The sequence below is a fragment of the Alligator mississippiensis genome, chromosome 10 (genome assembly GCF_030867095.1).
Source record: "Alligator mississippiensis isolate rAllMis1 chromosome 10, rAllMis1, whole genome shotgun sequence".
Classification (NCBI taxonomy): Eukaryota; Metazoa; Chordata; order Crocodylia; family Alligatoridae; genus Alligator; species Alligator mississippiensis.
The window spans coordinates 2872137-2886103 of NC_081833.1; the positions used below are offsets into that span (position 1 = coordinate 2872137).

The 13967-nt window shown below is 44.4% G+C and overlaps 1 protein-coding gene across 2 annotated transcripts in view; it reads left to right on the forward strand.

The window, feature by feature from the left end:
- The first annotated feature begins 1054 nt into the window (after window positions 1-1054).
- Window positions 1055-13967, forward strand: part of MLXIP (MLX interacting protein) — a 55475-nt gene continuing 42562 nt past the window's right edge. For both annotated transcript variants that reach the window (XR_002090023.2, XM_006257970.4), the window contains exon 1: window positions 1055-1386. Coding sequence is in view for 1 of the 2 variants with exons in the window: in XM_006257970.4 (XP_006258032.4) it covers window positions 1076-1386 (311 nt within the window). In the remaining variant the exon portion in view is untranslated. The remainder of the gene's footprint in view (window positions 1387-13967) is intronic.

Consider the following 13967-nt stretch of genomic DNA (forward strand, 5'->3'; position numbering starts at 1 on the left):
CTCTACTACAAGATTTTTTTTGTTAACTTTCAGTGAAAGAAATGTTTTTGGCCAAAATCTTGTAGGTCCAATAAAAGTTGTCACCTCTACTGTAAGATTTTGGGCAAAATAATTGAAAATTTAAAGCTGGCAAAAATCTGGTAGTAGAGGTAATCTCTTTTATCAAGACCAACAGGATTTTGGCCAACCAATGTCTTTCATTGCAAATTTTGGGGCAAAATCTTGTAGTAGAGATGATCTCTTTCATTAGACCCAGAAGATTTTGGCCAACCAATGTCTTTAATTGCAAATTTGTGGCCAAAATCTTCTGGGTCTAATGAAAGAGATCACCTCTATTACAAGACTTTGGCCCAAAAATTGCAGTTAAAGACATTGGTTGCCCAAAATCTGGTGGTAGAGGTGATATATTTGATTACATCAACAAGATTTTGGCCAAAATAATTGCAAATTAAAGACACTGGTTGGCCAAAATTCTGTTGGTCTTAATAAAAGATACCTCTGCTACAAGATTTTGGCCAACCAATGTCTTTAATTTGCAAATTTTTGGCCAAAATCTTGTAGTAGAGGTGATCTCTTTCATTAGACCAAGAAGATTTTTGCCTCCCAAAATTATTTAATTGCAAATTTGGGACAAAAATCTTGTAGTAGAGCTATCTTTCATTAGACCAAGATTTTTGCCAAAAAAAATTCTTTCATTGCACATTTTGGGCAAAAATCTTGCAATAGAGATGATATCAACAAGATTTGCCAAAAAAAAGTGTGTGTGTGTAGAAAGATATTCCATTTGCCATGAAAGAATTTTTTATGGCCCAAATCCTGTTGTTCTGATGAAAGAGATCAGCTCTACTCCCAGATGATTTTTGTTGTCCTTTCATTTGCAATGAAAAAGGACTTTTGATGGCTAAACTCGTGCCGGTCTGACGCACAGGACGTCATCATCCCCCCCTCCCTCCCGCCGGGGGCGGGCCCGTGGGCGGGGCGGTGTGAGGCGGCGGGGGCGTGGCCAGGCGCGGGGCGGGGCGGGTGTGTGTGAGGCGGCGGAGCTGGGCGGCGGCGGCGGCGGCGGCGGCGGGCCATGGCCGCGGACGTGCCCATGCGGCCGGGCCGGCGGCGGGCGGATGAGGACTCGTCAGACACGGACGAGGCGGGGTCGCGGGGCGGCGGGGCGCGGCGGGCGGCGGGGGCCGGCGCGCAGATCATCCACTCGGGCCACTTCATGGTGTCGTCGCCGCACAGCGAGCACCCGCCCAAGAAGGGCTACGACTTCGACACGGTCAACGAGCAGACGTGCCAGACCTACCGCTTCGGCGGCGCGCGGGCCGGCGGCCGCCTCAGCATCGACGCCTCCCTCACCAAGCTCTTCGAGTGCATGAGCCTGGCCTACAGGTGGGCGTGGCCGGCGGGGCGGGGCGGGGCGGGGCCCGACGTGTCACCCCTGGCGTAGTGTAGCGCAGCGTGGTGCGTCCCTGCTGTCGCGTGCGGGTGACACGTCAAAGGGTTAAAATAGCAGGCCACCGTCGGGACGGTGTCGTTATCGGACCAGCCAGATGCTCGCACGCAGAATTGTCTTTCTATTGCAAACTTTCGGGCGCGATACAGCAGACGGACGAGATTTTTGCACCCCCCCCAGTTTCGTGACTCGCGAGCTTTCGGGCACGATGTCTTTTATCAGACCAACGGGACTTTTGCACGCGCCGTTTTCTTTCGCCGCAAGCTTTCGGGCGCAAACACCCTCGGTCGCGCGTCGGAGAAAAGAGTGTAAAAGTCGTCTTTGCGATTCGCTCCGTACAGGACGAGCGCGCGCACGCCAAGCGGGGAGACCTGACGGAGGGTTTTTCAACCCGAAAGCTTGCTAAGAAAACGCTTTTCCAACTGTGCAAGTTGGTTTAATAAAAGATATCAGATTCACCCCAAGAACCTTGTTTGTCTGGGTAGAAATGAAATGTCGAGGGTTTCACAGAAGAGTCAATAGATGGAAAAACTCTTCTGGTAGCAGAGGACTTGGGGCGTGGAGGTTGCAGCAGAAAAGCCCTCATCATGGACAAAATGCAAAGCCTGTCAATACATCTCCGCTGCCCTGACAATTGGCACCCCCCAAAAAAACCCCATCAGAATTCATGGGTCCTACATGCATTGTATGTGCTTCTCCCTTGTGTCGTAAGTTGGAGGAATGGGGTCAGTTTCAGGATCAGAAATGAAAATAAAAGCACCCGGTCTTGACAGGATCCAAGGCCATGTTGAGCTGTCTGTCTGCAGCAGCTCTAGACTCCAGCAAGTGATGCAGATGCTCAGCCTCTTGGTAGCAAAGTTAGCAGTAATGAATGCATTAGTAAAGCCTCTTTGAGGAGGAATATGTAACAAGAGGATTAAAGGTCTGTTTTTTTGCCCCGTTTCAAATGAAAAAGTCAACAAGGATTTGGGGGGAATTTTTTTTTAATTTGCATTTTTTTTCCTTAGCAGGTGTAAGGAATGGTGGTTAGCCAGCATGTTTCCTAACATTTCATTTCCTTTGTTCCGGGACTCAAGAGTTTGTTGTTAATACTTCCTGAATGTATTCAGGCCTCCAACTCAACTTCAGTGTTTCCTTCCCCCTGTTCAGTAAGATACCATCCTCACGCGTATCCCCTTTGTCTGCCTTCCAACATGGAGGCAGGGAAACAAGGGAGTTGTGCTGTGGAATAAAAGACTGTTTGGGAAAGATGAGCTTGCGGTCCTTGTGACACTGCTGAGATTAAGGATCAGCAGCAGTTTGGATCCACGTTTTTAGATTTGTTGAAAAGGGGAGGGTAGTTTTTGAGAACATACGCATGAAAATATATTTTTTTCATTTATAGGCACCATTAGTTTGAAATCTACTCAAAGCAAATGTGCTTCTTTACCCTGCAGTTCCTCTGCCATTTATTTTTCAAGTGTTGCTGTATAAAAGGAGCCATAGAGGCAGGAGTGGGAGCAGTGAACTTGGCTAGATGCTGAGGTTTATGAAATGCAAACTGTATTGAACCAACTGTTTTCTTTTGATTATTGTTATCCTAACAATTGCTAGTAAGCAAATCATTTTCCCGTGGAGAGCGAATTTTCAATTGTGTGTGAATAGATGTGTATAAACATGAATTCAAACAAGAGAGCTGTGTGCTAATGTAGTAGAACCAAGTTGTGACACTGAAACAGAATTAACCAGACTGCCAACCTCGGAGAAATACAAAAAGGAAACCCGCAGCACACACCGGTGACAAAGCAAACTAGAACTTCAGCAGGCTTCATTTTTAAATCTCTACTGTCTGGTTATGTTAGGTTTTATACATTTTCTGTCGTTGTATCAGTAAGGTGATACATAACATGAGAGAGCAAATACGGGGTGGTAATGGTGAAAAATTGGTATACAAATATTAAATAACCTCTAAATTTTTGTAGCAGAAGTCATGATTTTGATGTAAAGGCCCTGCGTATTGAGCAAAGAATATGGCAAAGTTTAGAAAAAACCTTGGTGGCTCTCCAGTCGAAGGTTTGTCTTTGCATAGGTGTTTCTCAAGGCTGGTTAGGGGGATGTCATGAAGTACCCTGCACGGGTGTCTGGTAAGCAGGTGGAGCCTTTCTGTCATCAGCACACTACACAGAGAACAAAGTTTGCACCTTTGAATGTTTAATGTTTTTTGTAAGGCTGCTAGGTGACCTGTCCAATGGATGTGTGGGGCATTTGGACATTAGTGACACTGGAGGCTTGTTCACCATTCAGAAAATGATTGATTGAGCATGTAGACAGCACATGTCCTCATCAGCAATCTCTCCAGAGAATAAGGAAGTGGAGAAAATTGGACACTCATTCACCAGCAGTGCAGCTGCTCTGATGAAGAATTATGGGACTGAATTTTGCCACTTAAGATGCAGCTTGCAAATTAGTTGAAGCCACACTGGTCGGTGTGTAAGGAAACTCGCTGGCGCTTCTGAACCTTTCCTGTGAGCCTTAGCATTTATTACATTCTTCAGTATAAAGGGCACACAGAGATCCAGGACGTTTCAGTCTCATCCAGCACCTTTAGTGGCAGGGAAATCCATCAGTGCTAGGCTTGTTTTTAACTGAGGGAACTGAAAGAGGAAAAAACAAGTTGTTCATAAAAGACTCGTGATGTTTATACTGTGCTGCTGCTGTAGAGCCAGCAAGGCAGACTTAGTGACTAGCTCTAGTCATAGAGCTGGCCTGACACAGCTTAGTCAGGTCCAATAACAAGTGCCAGGGTAAAGCCATATTTATATTTCTTACTGATTTTTGCACACCCATCACTAGTAGCTGGACGTTCCAGATCTTGATAAGAGAACGCAATTAGTATACCATGCTGAAGCTTTGCCAGTCAGCTAGGAAATCAGGATTTAATTAAGTGGGAAGGCTTAGTGAAGGGAGTCCGTTGTACCCATGATCTGAAAGATTCTGTGTTTAGACTTAATCATGTTTCTGCAGGAAGAGCACCCCAAAGCATGCTTTTAGTTTTCTCTCCTAGCATGGCGTCCTGTAACACAGCTGTATACTGTTAAACAGCTGGCATGTTCCCCACTGAAGAACACTGTGTTTCAGGATGAGGTAATTTTTTCTTTCCTCTGCAAATAGAACAGGCAAAGTTGAACTTACCCTTCTGTTGTATTTCAGTGACTTCATGGATTACTCGGTTAGAAAAGTCTAATTTCAGATCAGTTCCTTCACATGGAAAAGTAAGATAAGAACGTACTTTCCATATGCAGTTGAGGAGCTCAGAGCAGGTTTATAAATCAATGTCACCGAGCAATAAAGAGTGTACTACAACTGTTTCATGTTCTGTACTGTACACTTTATCTGAATGGCAGATTTTTGCTCCTAAAAAAAGAAGAAAAAAAAAGGCTTCTAGCTATAATTTACCTAGAGCAGATTTTTTACCTTTCTTGCTGCAGAGACCAGGACACGAAAGAGTGGCTTGAAGCTGCACCAGAATAGGCCTAGATTGAACACCAGGAAAATATTCTTCACTGTTAGAGCAGTGAGCCAGTGGACATCTGTCTAGGGAAGCTGGATCTCTCTTGAGCATATCTTGTCAACTCTCTCAGCAGCAACACATTGGCTGCCATCGTCCCACTGCCTTGCCTGTGGCTGGTTAGGGTGTTATGCCTTGTAGTTGTATCACGGCTGACTAGTTTTACTAGTAGGTCAGACAGTGGATTTGTATAGGATGGTTTGGAGAGGGATGATCCTGCCTCTGGCAGGGGTTTGGACTAGATGACCTGTGAAGGTCCCTTCCAGCCCAATGTCTATGATTTTCCTTGGTTTATACTACAATATATATTATAATCTCTTCCCAGCCTTTTGCGGGCTCAGATCAAGTGTACTAACTGAAAAGAAAATGAGCTTTAACTGCAGCATTCCTTCTAATTATGATTTCTAAATAAGCAATTGCACTTACAATTACATGGTCCAAACCTGTCATCAAACCTGACTTTCTATAGAATTAGGTCAAATGATATGTAATTTTAATATTTAATATACCCCCGCCCCAAATAGCTTAACAGAATTATTAAAACTATCCAAAATGTCCTTGAGTAAAAATAGCATACAAAACTAGATTGCATTCTAGGAAGCTTCTAGCCATAGCAAGAGCCACCCCAGTTATGTTTTAGAGCTCCCTTCTTTTGGGGGGGTAGAATCAGCCCTGAATCCAGGAACATTTTGGTCAGGGAAGTACTTGCAATAGAAAATTTAGATTTCAAAGAATTAGCAGACATCTTTGGGAGACTCTTACCACACTAACAAGCCAAAGTATCAGGATGTGGAAAGCTCTTCATTTCTAAAAGTGGACTATTACTTGTTCAAGGACTACAATGAAGAATTCACACTTGCACATACAGATTTGCAGATGCTCTCCATATATTGCAAATACTAACTGCGTATTGAGTAGGATTCAGTAGCATTGTTGTCTCAACCTTCTCTTGGGTGAAAGATTTGTTCAGGATGCCTCAGCCTTTCTGCTAGGTCTGAGTATTGGGACTGGCAGCTGCTGCTAGTGGGAGTGGGTGAGGAGGTTGCTCGTGGAACAGTTGGTCTGCTGTGTTCTCTTATGAGGTCATGGGTGCAGATTTTGGGTAGCTACCATAGTCATGCCAGCAGGATTTGAACTTTGCAGGATTGGAAAGTATTTTATAGCTATTGAAAAACAGGATAATAATACCACTAGTAGTGATGTTTATCTTCAGAACAGGTATAACATGGGAAATGACAGTTCAGGGTGCCCAGTGGGATGCCAGTGTGCCTCAGCCATGTCTTGAAGGGTCACTGCTTGTGGAGAGGAAATTTTGCTGTACTTTGTTAATTTTAGAGTTCTTTTAGTGTAAGTAATCATTTTTAGTGTGATTTTGAGTAGGTTTTTAAAAAATATATTAAATTTTTAACGGTGTGCCAGTTGCAGTCTATCTTATGCATCAATGAATCCTCTGATGTGAAAGGATGTCTCTGTAGGCCCAGATGCAAGTTCTTCTGTAACTAAGGAGCGTCAGAGGGCCTCAACTAATAAGCACGTGAAAGGGGTTGCTGTTTAGGTAAGAGTGGCTAAGACTGGTGTTAGATACTTGTTTAAACCCTCTGGATCCTGTCTGTTGAGGTCGTGCAAATCAGGAAAATGAAAGCTTAGACCTGTGAAAAAGGTTTGCTTGGAAATTGCTAGTTGGGTCATTTTGAAATCTCTTCAATTATAGCTGTCTGACTAGAGGGACAACCTGTTGGTCTTCTGCAGATGTAGGCCAAATTCATCACTGTGTCAGTGGATTGACTTAAGGGATAGATTGATTCCAAAATGCCCTTGTCGCACAACTTACTTTGTTAAAGCAATGTATATTGTAGAAACTCCTTGGGCCTTGTCCCTGCCTTTGGGGGCAGCGGATCTGGAATATCAAGGTTCATGGGGCTTTCCCAGATTGTGAAGGCTGCCTTATAGGAACTACTGAATAATGTCCTGATACTGAGCCCAGTTTGCAGCAGGGAATTGCTGTTGGGCTGCCTTGTGTAGAGTGTTCAGGAATGAAAAGACTTTCCAAGCGAGGACCATGCTGCTTACCCCAGGTGCATCACAGTGAAGGAGGACATTATGCAATCTGGCTTATTACCTTGCTTCAGACAAGGGGAAACCATGTCTCTCACTTGATGTAGTTACAGGATACGAAGCTTAATTTAAGAAGGGCTTACCTGCAAATTCCACTTATGTGACATTGCATATTGGGAAGGCATGCAAAAAGATTGATGAAGGATATCAGAAGTATTGGTTTGGTTTTTCCCTAAAAATTAAATTATGATAACCTGAAAAAAGCTGCAATCAAGACCGGGGTCCTGCTGCATCAAAGACTAGCTTAAAAAAACTATTCAATAACCTGGTTTTCCTAGAAGTGACATAGCCTTTAGGATTGGGAGTGGCCTTCCTGAGTTCTGATCCAAGTTTTCCTGATGACTGTGTGGTCCTTAACCCCTCGGGGGCCCTGTTTCCCCATCTTTGGGCTAGTTCTGTTAGAAGGCAGGGTGTACCTTATTTCTATTCGTCAGCCTCACAGAGATGTGGTGCAGAGTGTTCACATTTTTCGTAGAAGAGTCGAACCACATTGGTGATGCATCAGTTTCCGATCCACCTTGTGATCTGCGTGTGGCATAGTAACTCCATTATCCTGTATTTTTGTATAGTGAACAGAGTTCATTTTGTGGTTTAAGCATAACATGGATTTCATAATTGTTTATTTCTGGATGGTTTGCTAAAATAGGCAAAGGAGGGGAGTCGGCTTGTCCTTGGCTTGCTAACGCAACGCGCTGTGCCATATTCAAAGCAGATGTAGGATGAACTAGTTGGCTTGGAAGGTCCTTTTCACAAAGGATGCGTTATTGCATAGTTCTTAAACGACAGGTTTTAAAGTGGACTCTCAAGTTTCACAACAACAGATTTTGGTGTCCCCTCCTCCCATTCTCCCCAACTCTTGCCCTGGTAGAAGTCTGATCAAATGGCCTAAATGTGACAGGAAACAGAGAACTCCTGCATTCTGATCGTTGCTCTGTCAATATGTGTGAGAGCTTGGATAAGTTATTTAACCCCTCTCTGTTTGTTGTTCTCTTATATGGAAAGTGATTTTGGCCTTTGGAGCCCAGGGATGATATGGGCTGTGCACTAGTCAGTTCTGCAGATCCCTAGTCTGTGATTATTCTGATTGTGCAAATTCTTGCACTTTGGTTGGGTGCTACCCTCAGAACGAAACAGCTAAGAATGCCTTGGCATTTGCCTTCAGCTACCCCAATTAGGGCAGCACCTGAGAGGAGCTAAGCAGGATGTGTCAACATAGAGTTGCTTGTATGGAGCCATTGAAACAGTTCTATAGCATTTCATGTGCAGTCAAATTGCTTCAGCATGTTGGGCTTTGCATTTGAAAGTCTTTTTCCCACCACACCTGAGGAAAATGAGGTGCTCAACTGCAGAGAGAATTGGCAAAATTGGATGAATTTGTTTTGGAATTTGCCCAGAAATGAGATCTAGAGAAAGGTACATGTGATGGGGACCAAGGAAGGAGCTTTGTGACCTTGCCCCCCAGTGTAGAAATCAAGGCAAGACACTAATGGCCGTTTGGAAGTCCTCAGGGATTTTTTCCCTGCCCATGACGGGAATATGGAGTAAATACAAAAGTCCCTGGAATGAGTACTAGTGCAGCAAAAGCACAGGGGTCAGTCTCCCATTGCAGTAAGTTACTGGGGTAGCTGACAGGTAAGTAGATGTGGAGGGCCTTGAATGAAAAAGTACCTCACTCTTTCTGGAAGTGGAGCCCCAGGAGGGACATGCGGGGGTTGATGTTTCGGAGCAACAGGCCCCACAAACCTCTTTGGTAGCTACGTTCCACACAGCCTGCAGGGAGCATGGCTGCGTTAGTGAAAACAGTATGCAACAGCAGTTGAGATGTGAAGTGAGGGCTTGGCCCAGAGTTTTTCCTGCCTAATTTTTTGCCATCTCTAAAATTATAAAACAGGATGAATATGTGGGGATAATGAGAAGAGTGAGGCAAAGGTAATGCTTGTATTGTGGACTTGAGCACCAAGGAAGATGATAGTGATTTTTCACAGCGAGAGAGAGTCAAGGGGAGGACTTGAAAAGAGAAGGATGTGTGCTTATAGAGGGGAGAGAGATGCAGCTTACAGATCTGTGTTCTAGTAAAATACTAGTCTTCAAAGACCGCACAAATCACTGAGTAACATAACCAGACCAGTCTTACACTAATAATATGTTGATGGGCACTACTTTGTACATGGCTTTCAGCATCCGTTAAGATATGTAAGCAGGCACCCACTCTCATGTGGAAATTTCTGTTATATTATATTTATGAGAAGAAGCATAATTCTTTTTGAACTGAGGAGCTGCCCTGCTTTGGGAAAAAGCAATGTCTAGCAACTACAGCGTTAATTCTGTCTTCATAGATCCGCAGGTGGTGAAAGGAGGAAGTGTTCTGCAGAGTTGGGAAAACTCTTCTGATCTCAGAACAAAGAGGTGCTCTGTTTTTCACAGTGACAAATTTTCCACCTGCTAGACTCCCAAGATCTCTGTTTGACAGAGCATTGATGCCAGAATAATTCCCTTCTACTTAAGTGGTCAGAAGCTGAATTTTTATCTGAAGCACAGTTCCTTTCTAAAGGAGAAATGAGTTATAGTTGTTAGAATGAGTGAGTCTCAGTGCCTGTCAAGAAACCTGGTTTACTCTGCAAATACAAATGATCAGGCTGTTTGCATGATTTTTTCTCCTTAATACTCTGTGTGTTTTTTTTAATTTCTTCACATTGTGTTAAATGTTTTGTTTGCTTTTAAAATTACAATTTTGTAATGCAATAGTCTGTCAGAAAAGGATCCATATCTCCACAGCAGCTTGATTTAGTAAGCACATCCCAATTAGATCAAAAGGAAACAGCCTTAATGACCTCAACATGTCTTTAAACATTACACATTGTTAGAACTCTCCACGAAATACAAAGAAGTGCAGAAGATCTGATTCAGACTCTAGACGGGGAGGCAGAATTCCTGGGTTCTGTCACCACTTCTGCCATGGTCCCCAATCTGCAACCCTCTCCAGGTCATTCAGTTGCTTAGTGCTTCACTTTCTCACCTGTAAAATGGGACAATATAAAGTTACATCCGTAGGGCCCGGGGAAGATTCCTCATCAAGCATCTACATGAGACCTGGTTGAATTCCCCCAGATCCTTTTAACCAACGTCTCCTTCCCATTTATAAATAACCTTCACAACACTGGTGAAGTGGCAAGCCTTTATTACTGCTATTTCTGCCTGTCTGTGTGGAAAGAGATTAAGTGCAAGTGGGACAGTATAGTGGAGTCAGGAGTAGCACTGTGGTCTACCCCTCTTCTACACAGTATACCACAAACCCTGGGCCCGGCATTCTGACCTCCTGGCCCTTATTGAGGTTAATGGAGGTTTTGCATGAGCAAAGAGTGCTTGAAGACTTAAGGCCCTACATGTGGAGAGCAACAACATTTGATTGTCATGATTGTGGTGTTAATTCACTGCTGAAAAGGCAGGTGCCACGTGACCCAGAAGAAAACACTTAATTTTTACAGCTGCACGCATGTTAATCAGTACTGCTTACAATATCCCTGACTTTTCAACCTACTCTTCCCCTCCAAGTCAATGTGCTGTCCTGGGGGAGGTTCCCTGAAAGTTAAGGGCAGCAATTGCCATTTTCCAAGGGGTGCAAATTGCCAGTTTGAGTTAATAACATCCGGTATATGCCTTCAGTCTCCTGCTGTTTCAAGTCTGCATCCCTTAATTGCAGCCAAGCAGATGGTTTGAGTCAGCCCTCTACTGAATGACTCCTGTTGGGAGGATGTACATATTACTGTAATTTTCTTTTGTTTCTAATGATCATTGTTGGTGGATTTTCTCCAGCAACCTCTGTGTCCCTGCTGAATAGTTGAGGGAATCGTAGGAAGAGAGCTCTGATTTCTGTTTCCATCTCTGGCACTGGCTCAGTGCCCCTCATTTGCAAAAAGCCTGTACAATATTTTCAAGATCTCTCTCTTCTAAATAGGTTAGAATAAGAGGTTGTGGAGATCTTTTGCATCCTCAGAGCAGCAGATGATCAAAGAGCAAGCCCATCTACATGATGTAGCCACTTTTATTTCTGAATGATATTTTTCATATAGTTCATAAAGCTACATCACTGGACGTGATACCTCTCTTGGTTTATTATTCTAATTGCAAGTAATGACACAAGGTAGTTGATGTAGTAAGATATGAATTAATTGGTCAGGTTTTCTTTAACAGGAATTAGTTATACAAGTCTATTTAGACTTGACCCCTCACTACAGTACTCCCATGTATTCCTCCTTCTCATCCCTGGATCAGTGGTGTGGGTTGGTGCATTTTATAAGCAGGGTTCAGTGCTCTATTTAGAGCATTTAATAATTCAAGCTTGGGTAATGCCATGCCTTATTAGGGCACTTTATAATAATTACTATGTAATAAATATTTGAGGCATCTTCTGACTGTGTGAGACTGGGATCTAGGAACTCCCAAATTCTGATTTTGGTTCTGACACGGATCCTGTGTCAATAATTTAATTTTTCTGCCTCGATTTCCCTGTTGCTAAGGCAGCCTCAAGAACTGACATGATGTTTGCCTAGTTAACGTTTGCCAGTGTGTTGCAGTGTGTTTAGTTCTGTGGCTCCTGAGTGATAACAATTGGAGCAGCTCTGGACAGGATGATGGCACTTTGCACTTGTCCCACGACTGAGTGTTTTATAAGCTTTGCTAAGTTAATGCCTGCATTTCTTCCAGGATGTAAAAAGTAAGTCATGGTAAGGAAGGGAAGACAATGAAGTAGGAAGGTGCAGTTACTTGGTGGGGTGTCGTTGGCCTGCCAGGGTTGTGATGCACTCATGCACAGTAACACGCTGCCTTGCCACTTCCTGATTTCCGCCCTTGGGGGTGGGTGAAATGCTACTTACTGTCTGCAATGAGGTGACAGCTCCAATGGCTGGGTTTTTCTTGTTGTTTTTACTAAGTCTGCTGTTTTTCTTGCCTCAAATCCTTCTGGTTGGAAGTATCTTGCTGCAGGCGGGAGACACTCTCGGTTCATTCGGGATTGCTCCTCTTGTTTGTATTTTCTACCACGCCAAAGCAAACAGCAGAACTTCGTTATAAGCAATAGAGGCTCCTGCACTATGCGCTCTTTCTCTAGCTGCAGATAAAGCAAAGAGAGTGAAAGGTTCCCACACTTGGACTGTCTTATAATCTGAGAAATGGAGGCCAACATTTCTAGACCCTTTTCTGGGAGATCTTGTATAAGGGGGCTGAGGAAGAGGGGACAGTGGCCTCAGTTAGGGTTTGAGAGAGGGCTGCCTATGTTTCCATCCAAGCAAGAGCTGCCAGTGCACTACTCATGACGCTCCTTTTTTGTTTCTTATCACATGCTTGTTACAACGTCTGTTTCTGCAAGGACAGATAAGCAGCCTGAGTGATGAAAGAACCCTTTCACCTTGAGTCAGGAAGTAGGAAGAGGATCGTCTTATGTTTGATTGTGTGTAGACAGGGAGCAAATGGGGTCTTCCTGTGCAGGAGTTGGCTTGACTATATACAGTGATTGTACGAGGCTGTGCCTCTGGGATGACTTGTGAGGAGTCTGCCTGGTCCTGCTCATGCATAAGGTATTTGACCCTGAGGAACAAGATGTCATTTTTAGTTTTGAAAGTGAAACAGAAACCACATTGTTTGCAGCTGGGCTTTGCAGACCAGGGCCTTGGTTGTCAGCCTGTATTCTTTCTATCTACCCACCTTTGTGCATGGCACTTGCTTGTGGTCCTCTGTGCTGCCTGCTCCAGAGACCTTGCTGACACTGGTTTTCTAATTGTCCCATCTGTGCAGCACGCCATGGCAGCCATGTCACACAGATGGGATCCAAGCAGCTGCCAGGGCTTTTCTCTCATGATCAGCTATGGCAGATACAACAAACTGAGCTTGGGACTCTCATGCTGGATGCTGCACAAGCACAGAAGAGACCATCTTTCCCCTTCAGGGCTGATACCTTGTCCTCTAAATCTGCCCCAAGCAGGTTCTCCAAAGCGGTGCTGAAGTTGGGAGCTCTTGTTCCGGTGCCCCCAGCCGTGAAGCCAGCTCACCCTGGTGGGGCAGCGGGAGACTTAAACAGCAGCACAAGTCTGTGGTAGCTGTTCAGACCAGTTTCCCTTAGCTCTTTGTTTTTCCACCTGTCCAGGATGTTTACCTGGAGCCTGCCTCCTTTTCACTCCTTGGCTTTATCTATGTTCTCTTCCCTCAAGGTCTCCTAGCAGCTGGCACCATGCCCATGCAGCAGTCAAGGGCATGTCTACCCACATGAGCTATGCCAGTGTAGCTGTCAGCAGAGCCACTAGTGGAGGCACGTATAAGCTAGCAGGGGGCATTTTTCTTCCAGTGTAGCACCACCATCTTCAAAATGGCAAGCTAAGTTAGCTACAGCCCTCGCTGTGTTGGCATAGCTGCTCTGCACTCGGGCTCTTGCCACCCTAGCTGTCTAGTAGAGGGTAAGTCCAAGCCAAGAATTAGACCCAAGAGTCAAACCATGCATGCTGATATAGGACCCTCGCTAGGTCAGATCCTTCTCTACATCATGGTGCTTCTGCCTATCTGAAGCAGCATGGCTCTTACGGAAATGAAACAGCATTGCAATTACACAGTAAACTCTAAAAATAGCTGAGCCCCATTCAGCCCTTCATTAGTGTGTAGCAAATAGTATTTTCATGTGATGTGCAAGGAGAGCCCTCACCCTCTGTACAGCTCGACTCAGTCACGCTGTATCTTACATTTAGAGTTTAGCCTGTTGCTAACTTTTTTATTAGTTTGCAATCTCTTGGTGCCATTTCCAAAAGAGCTTAAAAAACCAAAGGGGAAGTTGGGCAGAACATTTCAGTCCAATTTTCTCTCCCTTTTTGA